This window comes from Sebastes fasciatus, chromosome 5 (genome assembly GCF_043250625.1).
Source record: "Sebastes fasciatus isolate fSebFas1 chromosome 5, fSebFas1.pri, whole genome shotgun sequence".
Lineage (NCBI taxonomy): Eukaryota > Metazoa > Chordata > Actinopteri > Perciformes > Sebastidae > Sebastes > Sebastes fasciatus.
In genome coordinates this window covers 26,784,213-26,800,773 of record NC_133799.1, presented here as the reverse complement: position 1 = coordinate 26,800,773, position 16,561 = coordinate 26,784,213, and the positions used below count along the sequence as shown (strand labels likewise).

Genomic DNA, 16,561 nt, shown 5'->3' with positions numbered 1-16,561 from the left:
CAACAATGAAAACAGAATAATTAGCAACTACCTTTTTTGAAGACGTATAAAAGCTTCAAAAGTCATAAGGGGGCTATTTATTGTATTTTATGTTGTAGAATAAAACGTTAAAATCTCTTCAGCTTGTGTTAACAACAGACCTTAATTCAGGCATCTAATTAAAAACCCATTGACTTCCAGACGAGGAAGTGCCAACTCATTTCTGGGTTTTAGGACTCTCCTGCACAGCTTTATTGTTCATTTCTTTAATTGTTTCATTTTTTAAATCCACTGTTAGTCTTTGTGGACTTCACATCCTTTTGCTATCAGATGGAGTGCAGTAATATTTGGATATTTCTCAGAACATACTGTTTAGTTGTGGTTTAAAGGAACGTTTCTCAATCTCACTGAGGTGAAAATTCGTTATCAATGGATTGTTGAGTATTCTAAAACATGCGAGTACCTGTCGAGTAACCTCAGTACTATCGGCAAATGAATACCAGTTGGTTTTGGCTTGGGAGTAAATATGTCCATGGTTTACATTAGTCATATTGTTCCCACATGCTATCTCATGGAGGCAGTTTGAGGTCTTGACTTAATTTATTGGTTCCCAACAAACAGCGGCAAACAAACTTTGGAGTCAAGGTGATAGCATATTTATGTTGTAAACGTGCGGTTCGCCATGTCAAGTCATGAAACTATTATTATATGATACTGCCCGATTAAATAACTCCAAGGCAACAATTTGGATCCAAGGACGCTGGGATTCTTTGTGGCATTCACAGGAAAATTAGAGTCATTTTAATTTAGACTTTTACTTAATAAGCCAAAATGTGTGTGTGACGTGTGTTCTAGCTAGAGGATGCACTCAGCTACATTTTTCCATAATAAACAAATACCTTTTCAGCCCGTGGTTGTTTGTGGGACAAAACTGGTCTCATCTAAATTAATTCTTTGATCAAATTTTATATTTGGCGGTGCTTGAAATAAAAGAAACCCTGCCCGGAATTGTTGTTTCACAGTTGTAATCGAAGAAAGATTGATTATTTTATTTAATTAACATGGATAACTGCATGATAAAAGGCATTTGACTATCCATGATTTATTACGGCTGCAAACAAAGACTATTAGTGGAATAAAAGAGATGTAACTATCATGAGTTGGGTGTGTAGAGTCATGCGCTGCAGTTAGCATGTGATGTACCAACGTCCATATGACCATATTCCTCTTCAAAGCGAGCCGATCCAGATGAGACGTGGCTGTTGATGTACAACAGTACCAGTTGGGCAAGTGTGGTGTCGCGGCTGGCAGAAGATTCAACGCTTGTGTTTGTTCCCCATCCAGCTCATGTTTGCCTGTGGGCTCTGTGACTAACAGTGTCGCTTTTATTCAAAATGTTTCAATGAACCGCAGGTAAACCGTGTGGAGTCGCCTCATTCCACCTCCCTTTGTCCTGAGCTACTTTTCCTGCAAGGTTGGACTTGTTGAAAGTGAAGGGGGATCGTACATAAACAGTTTGAGGGCATATAGCAGCATTCCTGGAAATGATTCCTCTGTGAAAAATGTAAAACCTCAGCTGGGCAGCGTGCCTTCTCATCACAATCAGTTGTGGTGTCTTGTGCAAGGTTTCTGCTACATGATGTTCAGAATGAATTTCACAAGCAGGGGTTGTATATCACCCTTTTTAAACCTGTGACGAGACTCAAGTTTGTGAAAGTGTAGAAAAGATTTGTAGTTGTTGAAACAAATGTTCCCTTTTCCCAATATACATTTTTCCGTATTGTTTCTATCGTGATATAGTGATATATATATATAGGCCTTTATGTCTCTATAATTTCACTTAAAACTGTTATGTTCATTTTGCATCAGGTTCTTAAAATGAGAAAATACTCAGTACTTCATTCAAATTCATTTCTCAAGTATTTAATTCACACAGGAGTATACAAAAATAGGCTTTACCATGTGGCTATTTCATATAGACTATTCAATTATTGAATTACCAGAAAACATGTTATATATCGTGATAAATATCGTTAGCGAGATATGAAATTACCCTATATCGTGATAGAAATTGTTGGCCATATCGCCCAGCCCTAAACCATGGGTTTTGAAATGATATCTGATCTTATTAGATCCCATACAGCTCTGCTGAAACCTCCTCTTGTTAACAGCTCGACAAGCGAGAGATTAATTTATTTTAGCCTTACTGAATTATAAATTACGCTCTGCGTTTGTAAACATTCCAGGAAAGCAATTTGTTGGTCGGCTGAATGGAATCACTGTGAGGCCGTGATTGGTCCCCGCTAACGCAGCAGCAGCCTTTTTACTGCCCTCGGTCCACAATGATCAACTTTATGATTACGGACAATAAAGAAAAGACAGATTTATATTCCGACTGAGCACACTTGATCAGCGGCCCCACGCTCAGCCACAGAGACTTATTTGATCCAAACCAGGTATGCGGCCACTGTTTATGACACAGAAACAAACATTGCATTATTGGGACAAGGTGGAGGGAAGTTGAACGTGGGAAAGCTGCAGTTTCACTCTTGATGTGCTGATAGGAAAGAACTTGGTGCTTTTTTAGAAAACATCACTGGTTTATTCAACATCTGTTAATGGATTTTCACCGAACGGGCCTTTTTTCTGTGAATCACCTTCCCTCCATACAAATGAAACACACACACACACACACCCAAGAACACGCTTTGTAATTGCTAACAGGCCGTGGGGCATATCCACAGAGAACCTAGCCCAATTCAATTTCAGGGTCTTTCTTAAAAGCACACAAAGTAAGCACATCATTTTGAACGGATTACTCGGCGGTTGTACAGGAGGTCCCCCCCCCTCCAGCGAAATCACTAACCGCAGAGCCTTGACGGACATGACGTGACTTGACATTGTGCAGAGCTCTGATCCCAAAACTTCAGGAGACTTTATTTTTAAATGCAGGGAGGAATTGATGGATGGCGATCATAAGCATCAAAGATTTTTACCGCTTACTTAACAGACCTCACGGTCTCAAAGACGGCACTGTACGAAGGCAACGTTTTCCATCTTGTCAACTTTATCTTTGGAAACTTTGGTGACATTTGACCTTTATTTATCCAGGAAAGGTTTACTGAGCACACATGGCTCTTTTTTAGCATCGTCTTGCTTCACACTTAATCAGTTAAAGGCATTCATACCTGGGAGATACTTAATATAACCATAGGCGTCTACTGTTCGCCATTACAGCTGCAGTCGGTCACTTTGAGCAAATATGATGAAAAGTTATTTTTATAAAATGGTCACTATAAATTGACAGTTGGACATGAGACGGGTAATCTGTGAAAAGATGTTCCTCTGTGTTTCTAGTGCTCCTAATGGCATTTGCTGAGAACATTTGCTCCGGTCGGTGGGCGGCGCTTGGTTTTGGCTTGACTGTGTTCAACATGCCGGCGGTTCCCAAACCCAGTGTCAGCATCACGCTCATGTCACGCCAAACTTTGCAGCTTCACTGTGACATGCATGAGTATTCCTGATCTATTTTTGCCATCAACACTGATGCATAGGATTAATTTGCAACAGGTTACAGCTTTCTCTGAGCCCGAGCCCGGCCTGCACTAATTATTTTCACCAGTAGATGATGATCTCACTCTAAACAATTAATGTTCTCCCGCAGCTGATAAAGTTTGAGTGTTTAAAGAAAAAAAACTTTAAAGAAAACTTAATTTGTATAGCACTTTTCAAATGGAATCAATAAATGACAAAACATGTCATCGAAAAAATACAATCAAAGAACAAGGTAAGATAATGAGAAAATAAAAGATAATATGAGAAAAGTTTAATAATAACAATGATGAAATAATGAAAAAAAACTAAAATATGTAGTAAATTGTAGTAATGTTATAAAGTAGTAGTGTTCATTGGCCATCAACCTCGCGTTTACGCACGTATTATCGGAGTTTGTTAGTTTCACGAGCAGTGATTGACAGCTGCTTTAGAGACTGCTCGGCTGTGACTGGTTGTTTTCAGCGCGGTGTAATATTGCAAATGCCATTAGGAGCACTACGAGGACACAGAGGAACATTTTTGACATTTTTATAAAAGTACCTTTTTACCATATAAGTTACCGAATGAGGCTTTCAACATCCCCTCTGGACCAGCACATGGTCAAACGCTGCACCTGAATGATTGATGAAGAAGGGGAACGAGTTTCGCATTTAACCTTCTAACTCAATTTCAAATAGTTGGCCACAAACTCCATTCTAATCTTTAAGATAACGTTTAAGCTGTATCTCTACTGTGTAATGTCAGGTCATGTTTGAAGCTCAAGCTGTGCAAAAGCAAAGACAGAAGCCAGAGTGAAAGACAGCGGCTGAGACGTTCATCAGGCCCAGTGTTTTTGCAGCGTAGTGCCTAATGACATTAGTCTGACCCAAACCTTGCAGTTCAGAGAGGAGGCCCGAATGAGGCTAAGTCCTTGATCCCGTGATAAATGCTCTGCTGAATACAGAGGCTCGTTAACGGCGAGGTGCCAGGATTTTCCCATTAAAGCCTCAGGAGTGACACCATTACTTTTAACACATTCCAGTGGGGTCTTAATCCACATTGAGCCAAACAAGTGGAGCAGGCTCAAATCACTCAGGGGGAGGCTGAAGGAAAAAGTAGTGAAATGTGATATCAGGTCACATGGTGTATGCTGAAGATCTGGTTTTGGGCAGTGATCATTTAAGGTTTGGGGACCCCATGCCCTGGATCCCCCACTGTTTGCATATGGAGTTTGATGGTCACATTACACCGTTCACCGTTTCCTCAGGAGCTGTAAGGGTGGCTCGGCAACCATTAACAAACATCCCCTGCTAGCAGTTATTTTAGCCTTTCTATAGAGGCTAAAATAACGAGGCCTTCCATAAGCCGTTTAAATTAACAATGATTATCCGCTGTCTTGTGAATTCAGATCTTATTTGTATTAAGTCCCCTGAGGGCCTTGATTCCTTCTCATGCTCCCTGACGTCCGGTTCATCCACCAAGTGGTCTGCTGGAGGTGTCCATGTCTTCAGGGAAGACAGGAGTACGTCACAGAAGGACATACGCGGAACAAGATATTTGTGCACAAGTCTGGCGGTTATGTAACAGGCGAGGGTCCGCGTGGGACAGTTCCTTCGGACTGTTTACAAGGAAGCTCGGTGGCAGCAGACACACCTACTCATGACTCTGAGTTAGTGCTGGAAAAATAAAACCTCCATCTCCAGACGAGAGGTCCTCTGAGGTCTGTCTTATTTTGTTTAGTCTCCATTGTGTCAGTCTGGACCACCCTTTTATGTAGACGACACGTTCCCAACAATACATCATCTGAGAAATGTTCAGAGGCACATATTAACATACTTCCAGCATCCTGCAATTGTCGCCATTGTTTGAAGCTTTCCAGAGTAATAAGGTCGGACGTGGTTAGAGGCAAGAGTTCTTTGTTTCATGACTCTTTCAGTGCAATATGCAAATTTAAGTCTTTATGGGGAATTTCAAGTATTCCTCATGTATTGTGTAACTTGTCTCTTTGTTGTGATACTCAGGTGCTGGGTCATCCGTTTGCGTCATGATGAGCATGTTGGTGCCAGTTTCACCGAGTTTCACACATCTCGCAATACAAATTTTACTCACCTACTGTAGAAGTCAAAGATAAAATCTCAGCAAGTAAACAAGGAAAGATTACACTGTAAAAAATGTACACGCTGATTCTTGTCTCCTGTTTTAAGTATTTTTAACAACAAAAGGGGAAAAAAGAAGTTAATGGTATGACGAAATTATACCTGTCTGTAACAGTGTGAAAAAGTGACAAAGTAGTGTCATCCACAAAGTCCATTTAAGAGCAGTTTGGGTATCGCACAATCTTCCTCAGTTTGCCCAGTTTTCATGGTACATTTTTAACTCGCGAGTTTAAGAAATGTAGGAGGAGAGGAGATGCCTCAAAAATAAACCAAACACACTTCTACTAACAACAGAGACATTTCTAAAAATAAGTTCAACTGCCCTAGAGCTGAAAAATAAACGATTAATCGATTACTTGTCAACTATTGGATTAATGGCCAACTATTTTTGATGATCAATTAATCAGTTTGAGTAATTTCTTTAAAAGAAAAAAGATAAAATTCTCTGATTCCAGCTCCTTAAATGTGAATTGATTAAATGATTTTATCGTTTCTTTATTACTATATGACGGTAAACTGACTATCTTTGAGTTGTGTACAAAACAAGACATTTGAGGACGTCATCTAGGGCTTTGGGAAACACTGATCGACATTTTCTGTCATTTTATAGACCAAACAACTAATTTATTAAAGGAGAAAATAATTGACAGATTAAACAACAATGAAAATAATGATTAGTTGCAGCCCTAAACTGCACCACAAATGTTTTTAATCACTCCTCTAATTGACATCTATCTCTGTTTTTTTGTTTTGTGTTTTGTTTTTTGCAGTGACGGTTTCTATAGAAAACCAGATGTGAGTGCTGCCATGATCTAATTGATCTAACTAGCTAGGTAAACATGATGGGCTCCCCCCTGTAAAGAACACCCTCCTGCAAAAATACTGGTCCCTTTGTTATCAGAGAAGGGTGACCAATAGTTGTGTGGTTGTTTTGACCTTTTCAGTAAGTCTAATAAAGAAACCACTTTCAGTTCTCTGAACCTTTTCACAGAACATGTTACATTTCCATGTTCATTTATAGCATGTGGCTAACACTGCAGAGCGACGGTACCGAAAGTCTCACTTGCAACCACAAATGGTCATGAACTCAAGGGTCAGAGCTGTGATGACAGTAGTCCTGTTACCATTTAATGAGCTCGTATTTAGAAACGACAGCTTGTAAAATGTCCTGGTACAAAAAAGAAGCTTCTAGTTGATTTCTGCCATGACAATGAATTCGTTGTGATCATTTATAGCAAAGACATGACTAAACCGCTCCTGCCTGAAGCTGCTTTGTGCAGTTTTTCACTGAAGTTTTGTGGAGCCTCTGCCGACCTCCTCTGGCGTAGCGGCTGAACTGCATCTTTCAAAACCAACGACGTGAGCTGTAAAGCAGGTCTCTGCATCTGAAAGTGAGTTTGTCAGTGAGGGCACTCCTCTGTTGTTACAGCCCCCACCCTCCAGCTAGTGTTTTGAATTACACTGACCAAGGGAGGGAGGGGGGGTTATCACTGAAGACGCTGAGGTCTAATTTATTCAGCTGCCTCCCCCCTACGGTGAGTGTTGGTATGCTTAGCGACAGGGACGTGTGCCGGCGCATCTGTGCCTTAACGAGGAACACTTTGGATTTGTGATGCTACAAGACATCATGTGATGGAGTGATGGAGGTGACCCCACTTTGCTCCTGCACGTGTCTCCTATGATGTAGAGAACATAAAGTCAATAATATTTACATTTGGGCTGTCAATGCAAAATCCTATAGGTACAATTGTATTTTGTAAACTGTTCCAAGTTTTTCGTTTGCATGCAGGACTTCAAGCTTTAGCCAATCACTTGAACGAGTCACATAATGACTATAGGACCAATTTAATCTATTAAATTGAATCGACTGTAGGACCAATTCAAATGATTGACAGCCCTACTTCACGACGAAGGCATTCAGTTTTCTCCAGAGCTGCTTGTATTGTGTGTGAGCAGGTGTAGGAGCTCGGTGTCAAACAGGAAACAAGCTGCTCTTTAGTCTGTATCAACCAAAAACTGGACTGTTTGGATAACTCGTCCTCCTCAGTGAAGAACTTGACTGTCACAGAGCGATGGCGGCTCTGACACAGATGTTTAGAGGCGCTGGCCTCGGGGCCGAAGGTGTCCAGAGTTGGAATGCGCTGCCTTGTGGTCCCGGAGACTTTGTTTTGGGGCGGACGAGTGCATGTGTGCGCCGCTGCAGTCTGCGGGGAAGGCCCATGTTGAGGTTAACACTGCAAGCGGTCCTTGTATAAACCGCCACATGTCTTTCGTCCTTGAATCAAATGTACAGTGTGCTTTGTTTTCCTTGGACGCCGAACGGAAACATGCGTTTTTTCTAACTCGTTCAGGTCAGATCTGCCAGTCACTCGACAAGCTATGATCCAACCTGTATGTTCCTCGTCTTTTTGTTAGTTTTAAAAACACATTCCAGCCGAAGAAGCCCGTGGACATTCTTCTTTCTCGTTGTCCCAGATGTGTAAATGGGTTCAAAGGGAGGTTATGACTTCTCCTCACGTTGTCTGTCAGCCTTTCAGACCACACGACATAGCGAGTTGGTCGTTGTGGAATGCAACTCATTTACCTCGCTGTCATCACATCGGTGTGGATCTGTCCTGCTATATATACGCCACCTCCATACCAGTTTAGATGCTAAATTCAACAAGAATTCAGAGACAGATACAGTACACAAGTCTTATTTGCCTTACATGTTTCATTCTTTGCATTGCTGTTGGAAAAAAACATATAAATCCGAAAAGCTGCTCTGCATTACAAATGAATTTACATGCTAAGCAAGTAAATTCCCCCCGTGGATTCAGCATGATCTACTATGGTGTTTACTGATATTAGCTTAATGACACTAGATAGTTCTAGATTTTGGATATCGTAATATCACAATATTGCATAAGTGTTGTGTTTTCCTGGTTTTTAAAGGCTACATTACAGTGAAGTGATGCAATTTTCTGAACTTCCCAGACTGTTGTATTATTTATCTTTCCCCACTTAGTCATTATATCCACATGACTGATGGATTATTTATCAATCAGCTCATTGCGTAAATGTTTTGTGAAAGCACCAATAGTCAACCCTACAATATCGTCATCGAGGTATTTGGTCAAAGTATCGTGATATTTGATTTTCTCCATATCGCCCAGCCTTAAACTAAACAGCTAATTTGGTTGCAAAACGACGCTGCCAACTCTTAAGTTTGACATTTTCTCCTGTAACACAAAGTAACAGGGACAAACGGACCTATTTAATGCCACATGCAAAAAAACACTGTCTCCTTTTTTTAATTAAACGTTTATCCTTTTGAATAAGGCGTGCTGTGCCTCTGGGGGTTGCACTGTGTAATTTGTTGGCAGACAGTGGCAGTGAATAATGAAGTGTAGAGAGAGGACAGAGAGGCTGAACTCCGCCCTCCTTGTTTTCTCACCATGTGACTGGGCCGGCTGGCTCTTTAACACACACACCCTCAGCTCCCATACAAACAAGAAGCACTTGTGTGTTAACACTCAGTGAGTGGAGTCCTACACTTTTTGGAGAAACTTTTGGAGGGACCGAAAACAAACATGCGCTGCAAAATGAGCTACAGTTTGCCCTGCTCACCTGGGACTTCACCTCCAGGGCGTGTGATGTGTTACAGGGGGAGATGCTCCAGGTAATGGACTTTTAGATCTCTTTATGGACTTTTTATTGGTTTTAGTTTTTACTTTAACGTTGACTTCAAACACTTGATTTTAATGTGTTTTGTATGATATTATGCTATGTATTTATTTTGCATTTGTTTTATGTTGTGGCGTCTGAAACTTTAATATATGTTTAAATGCTGCCATCTTGGCCAGGTGTCTCTTGCAAAAGAGATTCTTAATCTCAGTGAGTACTACCTGGTTAAATAAAGGTTAAATAAATAAAAATAAAAAACATTTACATTAGGATCCATGTGATTCTATGCATTATTATACCTTTTAACAAATCTGAAAACGTTGTGTCAGACTCCCACTCTACTATACCACACTCTTTATTTTGGACTTTAGGCATTTAACTGTCAGTCATGTGCAGCTAAAGTGTTTGGTGTTATCAGACAAATCCAAATGGCACGTTTGCTCTCGCTCATCGTGTTTGATGCCATCAGCTGTTTGGTATGCAGACCACTTGTCTCTTCTTTCTGGTTGTGGCACAGCAACACATTTCTCTCTCTCTCTCGCTGGTGGTGGTGTGGCATCTGTTTGGTGTCTGTAGTACGTGCCTCTGTATACGTGCGCTCCTTCACGCAGGACGCACATGCTGGAGAGACTACTGGAGCTCCATGTGATGTTGTTGGTCACTGTGTTGTGATTCGTAATGCTCGAACCTTTTTTTTTTATTTTATACTATTTTTAAAATGTGATTACTGAAGTTAGTTCATGCGTTTGAAGTATAATAATAATAATACATTTAGTTTGTATAGCGCTTTTCTAAAAACTCAGACACTTTACATAGATAAAAAGATCATAAAACAAGGACATCATGAAAAAGATATAAAGAAAACACAGTATTAATTACACATTAAAAGCAGTTCTAAAAAGGTTAGTTTTGATTTGTGATTTGAAATTTGTATTTTTCCACTGTGGATTTTAAGATAGCTCGATCCAGGAAAACATGTTGTCTCCATATTGGACTAGTTTAACCCGGTTTATATCTCTTAATTAACAAGTGTTTTCTCACTTTCAACAACTTTAAAACTCCTTCCAAACATTATAAAGATGCTGTCTGCACATTATGTTCCCTGTCAAGAGTCCCAGATCCTCGGTGAGAGGAGAGCTCCGACTAGCGGCGCCCAAACGCCTCGGTGCTTTTTTTGTTTTTGCATCCCAGCAGGGCGGTGAGCGAGATCTGTGGAGACGGATAAAGAGACTCTGTTGTTGTTGTTTTCTTTCTCTCTCCGTGAGGAAAAACCCTGAAACTTGGCATCTTTTTTTGTTGTACGAGGATCTGTGACTTGGCTTAGTAAGTGGATCGTCTTTTATGCGTAAAGTGTGACACGTTTCTTTCTTTCTTTCCTTCCTTTGTAAAGGGGGAGGGGGTGGAAACCGAAATGTTGCGCTGCTCTGGAGGCAAATGTGTTGATGAAGCGGGATGCACAAAGAAGAAGCTTCACATTTGAAAATGTGTTTTTTGTATACAGAGGATGGAGAAGAGTGATATTTCAGTGATCATGTAAACGGAGCGCTGCTGGCGACACGAGCCGCACCCGGAACTCGTGCAGGAGATCAGATCATCCATCCATGATCACTGTCTGTCTGTCTGTCTGTTCTCACTGAGGTGGACTCATGCATGGAGAAAAGCATTAAGCATTCATGTTATCGGGGTCCTGCTGCTGTTTCTGCACGGAGAGATTTGAGTGAAAATGTGTTGATGAAAGGCACTTATTTGTGCATTTTTACTTGGTTTAAATGTTTAAAAATCATCTTTAATATATGAGTTTTCTTTCTCTATCCATGTGTATGTGAGCAGACCGTGATTCATGCATGACACAGTCCTCGTTGTTTTTTTATCCAGAGTTGACCACGTGGTTTTACTGATGAAAGACTTCTTGTGAGGCGTGTCTTCATGGCAATTTACACCTGGTGAAGTTTATGTCACAAAATCACCTCCAAAGTAAAAAACAAAACCTTGGCAATCAAATATCAGGGGGGATCTTTGTTGTCAACAACAGTGTGTATGATGAATGTATCCCTCCACTTTGTTAGTGTATATAGTGTCAGGGATGAAGGCCAAAGACACCTCGCTGTATTAGACTCTCTCGCAGACATGTCTGAACCGTAAATATGGGTGTACGGTTCCAGTTTGTGAAGCAGTATTTAAATGTATATTTTCCATTTGCTGGAGATCATTGGAGCCATTTTTAAGGATGTTTGGGTCAGGGGTTGACTGTTGAGCAGCTACTCATCTGGGACTTCTTAACCGCCTCCTCGCTCTAATGCTTTATTAATGTAAACATCTGGTGTGCTGATTAGTATATAGTCTGACCTGTGATAACTTTGAACGGCGGCTCTTTGTAGGTTTTGAAAGTGTTCATCTGTGACACCTTCTATCAAGTGCACTAAAAATAGTACGAGTTTTTTTAAATTTGTGGTTAAATCTCATATCTGTTCATCTCATTCTCTGGAAACAGAGAATGTGTTTACTTCTGAATTACCAGTGAAATCAGCCGAGGTCCTCGTTGTCACTTGGAACGTGGAAGAGCTGATATTAATCTAAAGTGCGCGGTAGACACGAGATGGGTATCTTGTGCTAAATGTTGCTCTTCTGTCTCCACAGTGCATCCGGTGCCAGCATCGTCGCCATCGATAACAAGATTGAGCAAGCAATGGTGAGTTTTCGACATGTTTAAAGTTCCAACGAATGTGATCAGGTGACCCAGTTTCTCGCCTGGCCTGTACAGTGACTTGTTTCACAAAGAGTTTTTCCCACTGCAGACTCTTGACACAACAGAAATAAATAAATCAAATCAATAATGAATAAATGTATTTAAAAATACATTTTTAAATAATAAAAAAATAAAAATAAAAAAATAAATAAACTGAAGTTAGAAAAAAATACATGTATTTTATTTTCAAATAAAATACATAAATAAAAGGGAAAATTGAATAGAAGAGTAGATAAATAGGGGAATTAATACAAAGGTAAATAAGTAAAGAAGCCAATTAAAACAGAAAAATCTATTAAAAAATCATTAATTTATCAATTAATGAATGTCTACATTTATTTATAATATTATTTGGGTACATTTAATGACATTAATTTTTTTTTAACGCTTTACCACTTTAAATTAAGAAATGTGACGTGTTCTTTGTTTGAAGATGCAATCTGCTTAATTTGTATGCTAATTTTATTCCCCCCCCCTTCTTCTCTCTGTTTCAGGACTTGGTGAAGAGCCACCTGATGTATGCTGTTCGCGAGGAAGTGGAGGTGCTGAAGGAGCAGATCAAGGAGCTGTACGAGAGGAACTCGGTGCTGGAGCGCGAGAACGCCGTGCTGAAGTCGCTGGCCAACACGGATCAGCTCGGCCAGCTGACCAGTCAGCTCAACCAGGGCGGCAGCAACACGTCGTCGCCGCCGCTGCTGCAACAGCAGCAACACCCGCTGGTCACAAACAACAACAACAACAACCCCATCAACCCCTTGGCTCACCACGAGGGGAATCAGAACGTCCCTCATCAGCCCAACATCACCTCGGCGTGATCCCAGTTACCCCAATTACACACGCTCAAACACACATGGACAGGAGTGGAAGATCCTGTTTAGTAAAAAAAGAACAACTGCTACCGTCCCCTTAGCTTCATAAAGCAAAAAGGCTCGGCTCTGCGTTTAATATGCTCCATTTGAGGAAAAATCAACAACAGCGACATCTGTGTTTGCCACCAAAAGCTTCAATGTGTGCACGTCACCGGGCTTCACGTTATTAAGACATTTACCACCCCTCGAAAAGTCTTATTCTGTCCCCGCGGTTGGCTGCAAGAAAGCTGAAAAAGCAGGAGCGGCGAGTTGGCCGGTGCACACCATCAAACTGCATGCTGTTCTTGTGCAGGAGAAGGGGGGTCAAAGGGCACAGAGAGCTAGATTTGTTGGGGCAACAAGGTGTGGAAGAGGGCGGCGCAACCCTGTGAGAGGGGGCCAGCGAGGTGACGAGTGTCCTTGTGACATCCAGCAGGGACTGTCCTCCAAGTATCCCCGACCTCACATCACTCCAGGGCTGGAGGAGGCCAGAGAGCCGAGGGAGAAGAAGTGGGGGAGAGGATTCGTCCTCCCTGAGCGGAGGAGGAAGCCAGCGGGCGCCTCGGCTTGAGCGGAGCGAGTCGAGAGCCTCGGCTTGTTATATGCTGCAACATAAAGCTTGTGTTGTTTTCTCAGAGCCACCGTACTTTGACATGAATCATCATACTTTTTTTTTTTTTCATTAGTTCAGTTTTAGTATTTGCATTTATTTATTTCAGGGCTGCTATTTTCATAATGTAAATGAACAATGTCATGGAGATACTTATTAACAAAAAAAAAAACCTTTCTCTTTGGTCTTTTTGGTATTTTAGAAACCTGTCAGGTATTAAATTTGGTAGTCTTCTTCTTGCAACAAGTAGATCTCAATAAGTAGGCAATAAGATCCATCATAGAAAAATCTTCTTCTCATGAAATAGTGCTAACACTAAAGCCGAGCTTACATTAGGTGAAATCCAGGTTGAATGTATATTTTGTAAAGTGTAAAGTATTAAGAGCAAAGGAGGGTTTGTACACCTGTTGTTAAGATGTGATGGGATGTTTGGATAAAGAATTTTTCTAGACTTTCTTTGTCAAAACAAAACAAAAATGAATTAGGTGGTTTGGTCGGGGGGATGAAAAGCTGTGAAAATTGTTCGACCTACTTTATAACCAAAGACGCAAAGCTGTGTAAGTCTTCTTTTTTTTTTCATTTTTAAATGCACACATCTTTTTTTCCTACTCTCTCCTTCCCTATATTTTTCGTTGCTGTTTTGCATGTTCTGCATGATCTATAATCAAACCACTTTCTTACCTCATGTTTTTATCCAGCACTCTTATTTTTTTGTCAAGTTGTCAGTCTGTGAATGATTGTGAAAGGGTTAATGAAAGAGAAAGGGAACAATGGGCAGAGAGGGTGGAGGAAGTAGTTGAGGGTAAGAATAATAGCAAAAAGAGTGGCAAGGTGAAGGGCCTCGTGCACAAAAACAGTCAGAAAAGGAGCCATCTTTTTTTTGTAAATGCTGTGTTGAATTTCATACGCAGAGAAAAGGTTTTGTTACATTGCAGATTTTAATGTATTTAATGAATGCAGCATTTCGATTTCGATTGTAGTGTACCCACACTTTGCTTACAAAGAAAAAAATAACAATATCTGCAAAAAAACAAAACATTTCACACTTAGAAGCTGGAACCCAGTCGATTTGTGTGCGAGCATATTATGGGATGTCCTGTACGTGTCTTTTGTGCCTCCTGTGCCGTCGTCTGCTGTCGTCAGGCGATTCGGTTTCTTTCTCTGTGGCTTAGAACCAAACCAAAATGCTTGGTAATTGTACAATCAGTCATCTTTCTACAGGATGGACTCTTTGATTTACCTTCTTCTTTTCTTTTGCAAACAGGCTTATTTCTAATCTCTCTTAGAGTATTTTTTTTTTCTTTCATTTGAAGGAGATGCCGTGTACATGCCAAGTGTACTGTATGAAAGTGATCACTGAGCCTTGGAGAAAATATCTTAACAATGCCCTTGTAATGTGCTGTTCAGACAATTTTAGTTTTCAGTCAAAAATAAATTACTGTTTTATTAAGAGAATGTCTTCATGCTTTTTTTTATTCCCCCACCAGGAAAACCACTCATAAAACTAATTTCTATTACATTTTGAAATATTACAAACATCTGTCTACAAAATACTGACCATTTTCACAGATAATTTCTCTTTATTTAGCATGAACCCATTTTTAATTAGATCAGAATATATATATATACATATATATATATATAAATATATAAATATATATATATAAATATATATTTATATATATATATGAATATATATATATAAATATATATATATATTTATATATATATAAATATTTATATAAATATTTATATATATATATATGTATATATATATATATACATATTTAAACCATAAACGCGTTGCGATCATATACTGTAGATAGATGTACCTTATTGATCCCTAATTGGGAAATTCTTGTGTTACAGCAGTAGGTTAATATAGGTAAATATACATATCAACATTAGAGATATGCAGTATATCTATAGAATACACAATATAAAGAATATAGCAACATACACTAAATATTCCATGCTACTACATTTAACATGCTATATACTTTAGCAAAGTGTGCAAATTTGAGGCAGTTTTTTGTTTTTAAATGAAAATACAAACATCAATGAGGTTCAAGGTTCTTTATTTGTCATTTGTCATTCCCAGCAAAGCAGTAATTGGCAATGAAAATCTTTGGTCTCAGGTTCCTTCAACAATGCCCATAATATATGAATAATATTAAAGGGGATGGGGGAAATAATAATCTAAGGCATAAAATAGTTCAGTTAAAATACATATAAACACAGGTATAAAATAGTAATGTAAATGTAAATTTGTAATTTAGTTGATGACAGTTTTTCAGATGGGAAAATGAATGAAAATAGGATGTAGTATGTATATGCATGATGAGAAGTAATATATGTACACAGGGGTGTAAACAGGATTGTAAATTAGTATGTAATAATGAGAGGTAGGCCTACCATGCACACCCTGAAACTGTAGCAGCTAAATTGAATTCAGCCGTCATTATTTTTTTTATTATTTACATCTGTGTTTTTCCTACTGTGACGGGTCAAAATGTCTTCAGTGAAACCTCTCGTTCCCTTACAAGTCCACAAAGTCCTCGTTTTGGAGTCTGGACTACTTCCACACTTCTACCAGTAGAGAAAGAAAAGGGTCCCTGATTTAGTAGAGTTGAATTGGCTTGTCCTTCAAAATAAAAAGCCTAAAAGGTCTCCATGTGACTGAAGTCCAGTGTAGATTTGATCCATTGTGTTAAAACAGGAAGATGTTCATTAATATCCATTGTAATAGCGCACATTGTCTATCAGAGGACAAAAGAATTCTAAGCAACTGAACGCTTGAAGAATTGAGAGAAAGCGAAAAAGGGGAAATCCCCAGGATACAGGCAACTGGGTCAAGTATGTTTTCATTTCCTGGAGAACATCTGAAGATATAAAGTGACATAAAACTAATCATGACCCATTTTCAGGAAAAATAAAACAGACAGGACATGAAAAGTAAAGAAGAAAAAATAAAGACAAATGATTGATATATAAAATGATACAATAAAATAACATAAAGCCA

The 16,561-nt window shown here is 39.5% G+C and overlaps 1 protein-coding gene across 2 annotated transcripts in view; it reads left to right on the top strand.

Annotated features, from left to right (window-relative positions):
- The window catches only part of tsc22d2 (TSC22 domain family 2), a 38,988-nt gene extending 23,994 nt beyond the window's left edge, over positions 1-14,994 (top strand). For both annotated transcript variants that reach the window (XM_074636193.1, XM_074636195.1), the window contains 2 exons: positions 11,973-12,024; positions 12,576-14,994. In XM_074636193.1, coding sequence (XP_074492294.1) covers positions 11,973-12,024; positions 12,576-12,896 — 373 coding nt within the window. In that variant the 3' untranslated portion in view covers positions 12,897-14,994. The remainder of the gene's footprint in view (positions 1-11,972; positions 12,025-12,575) is intronic.
- The last annotated feature ends 1,567 nt before the right edge of the window (positions 14,995-16,561 follow it).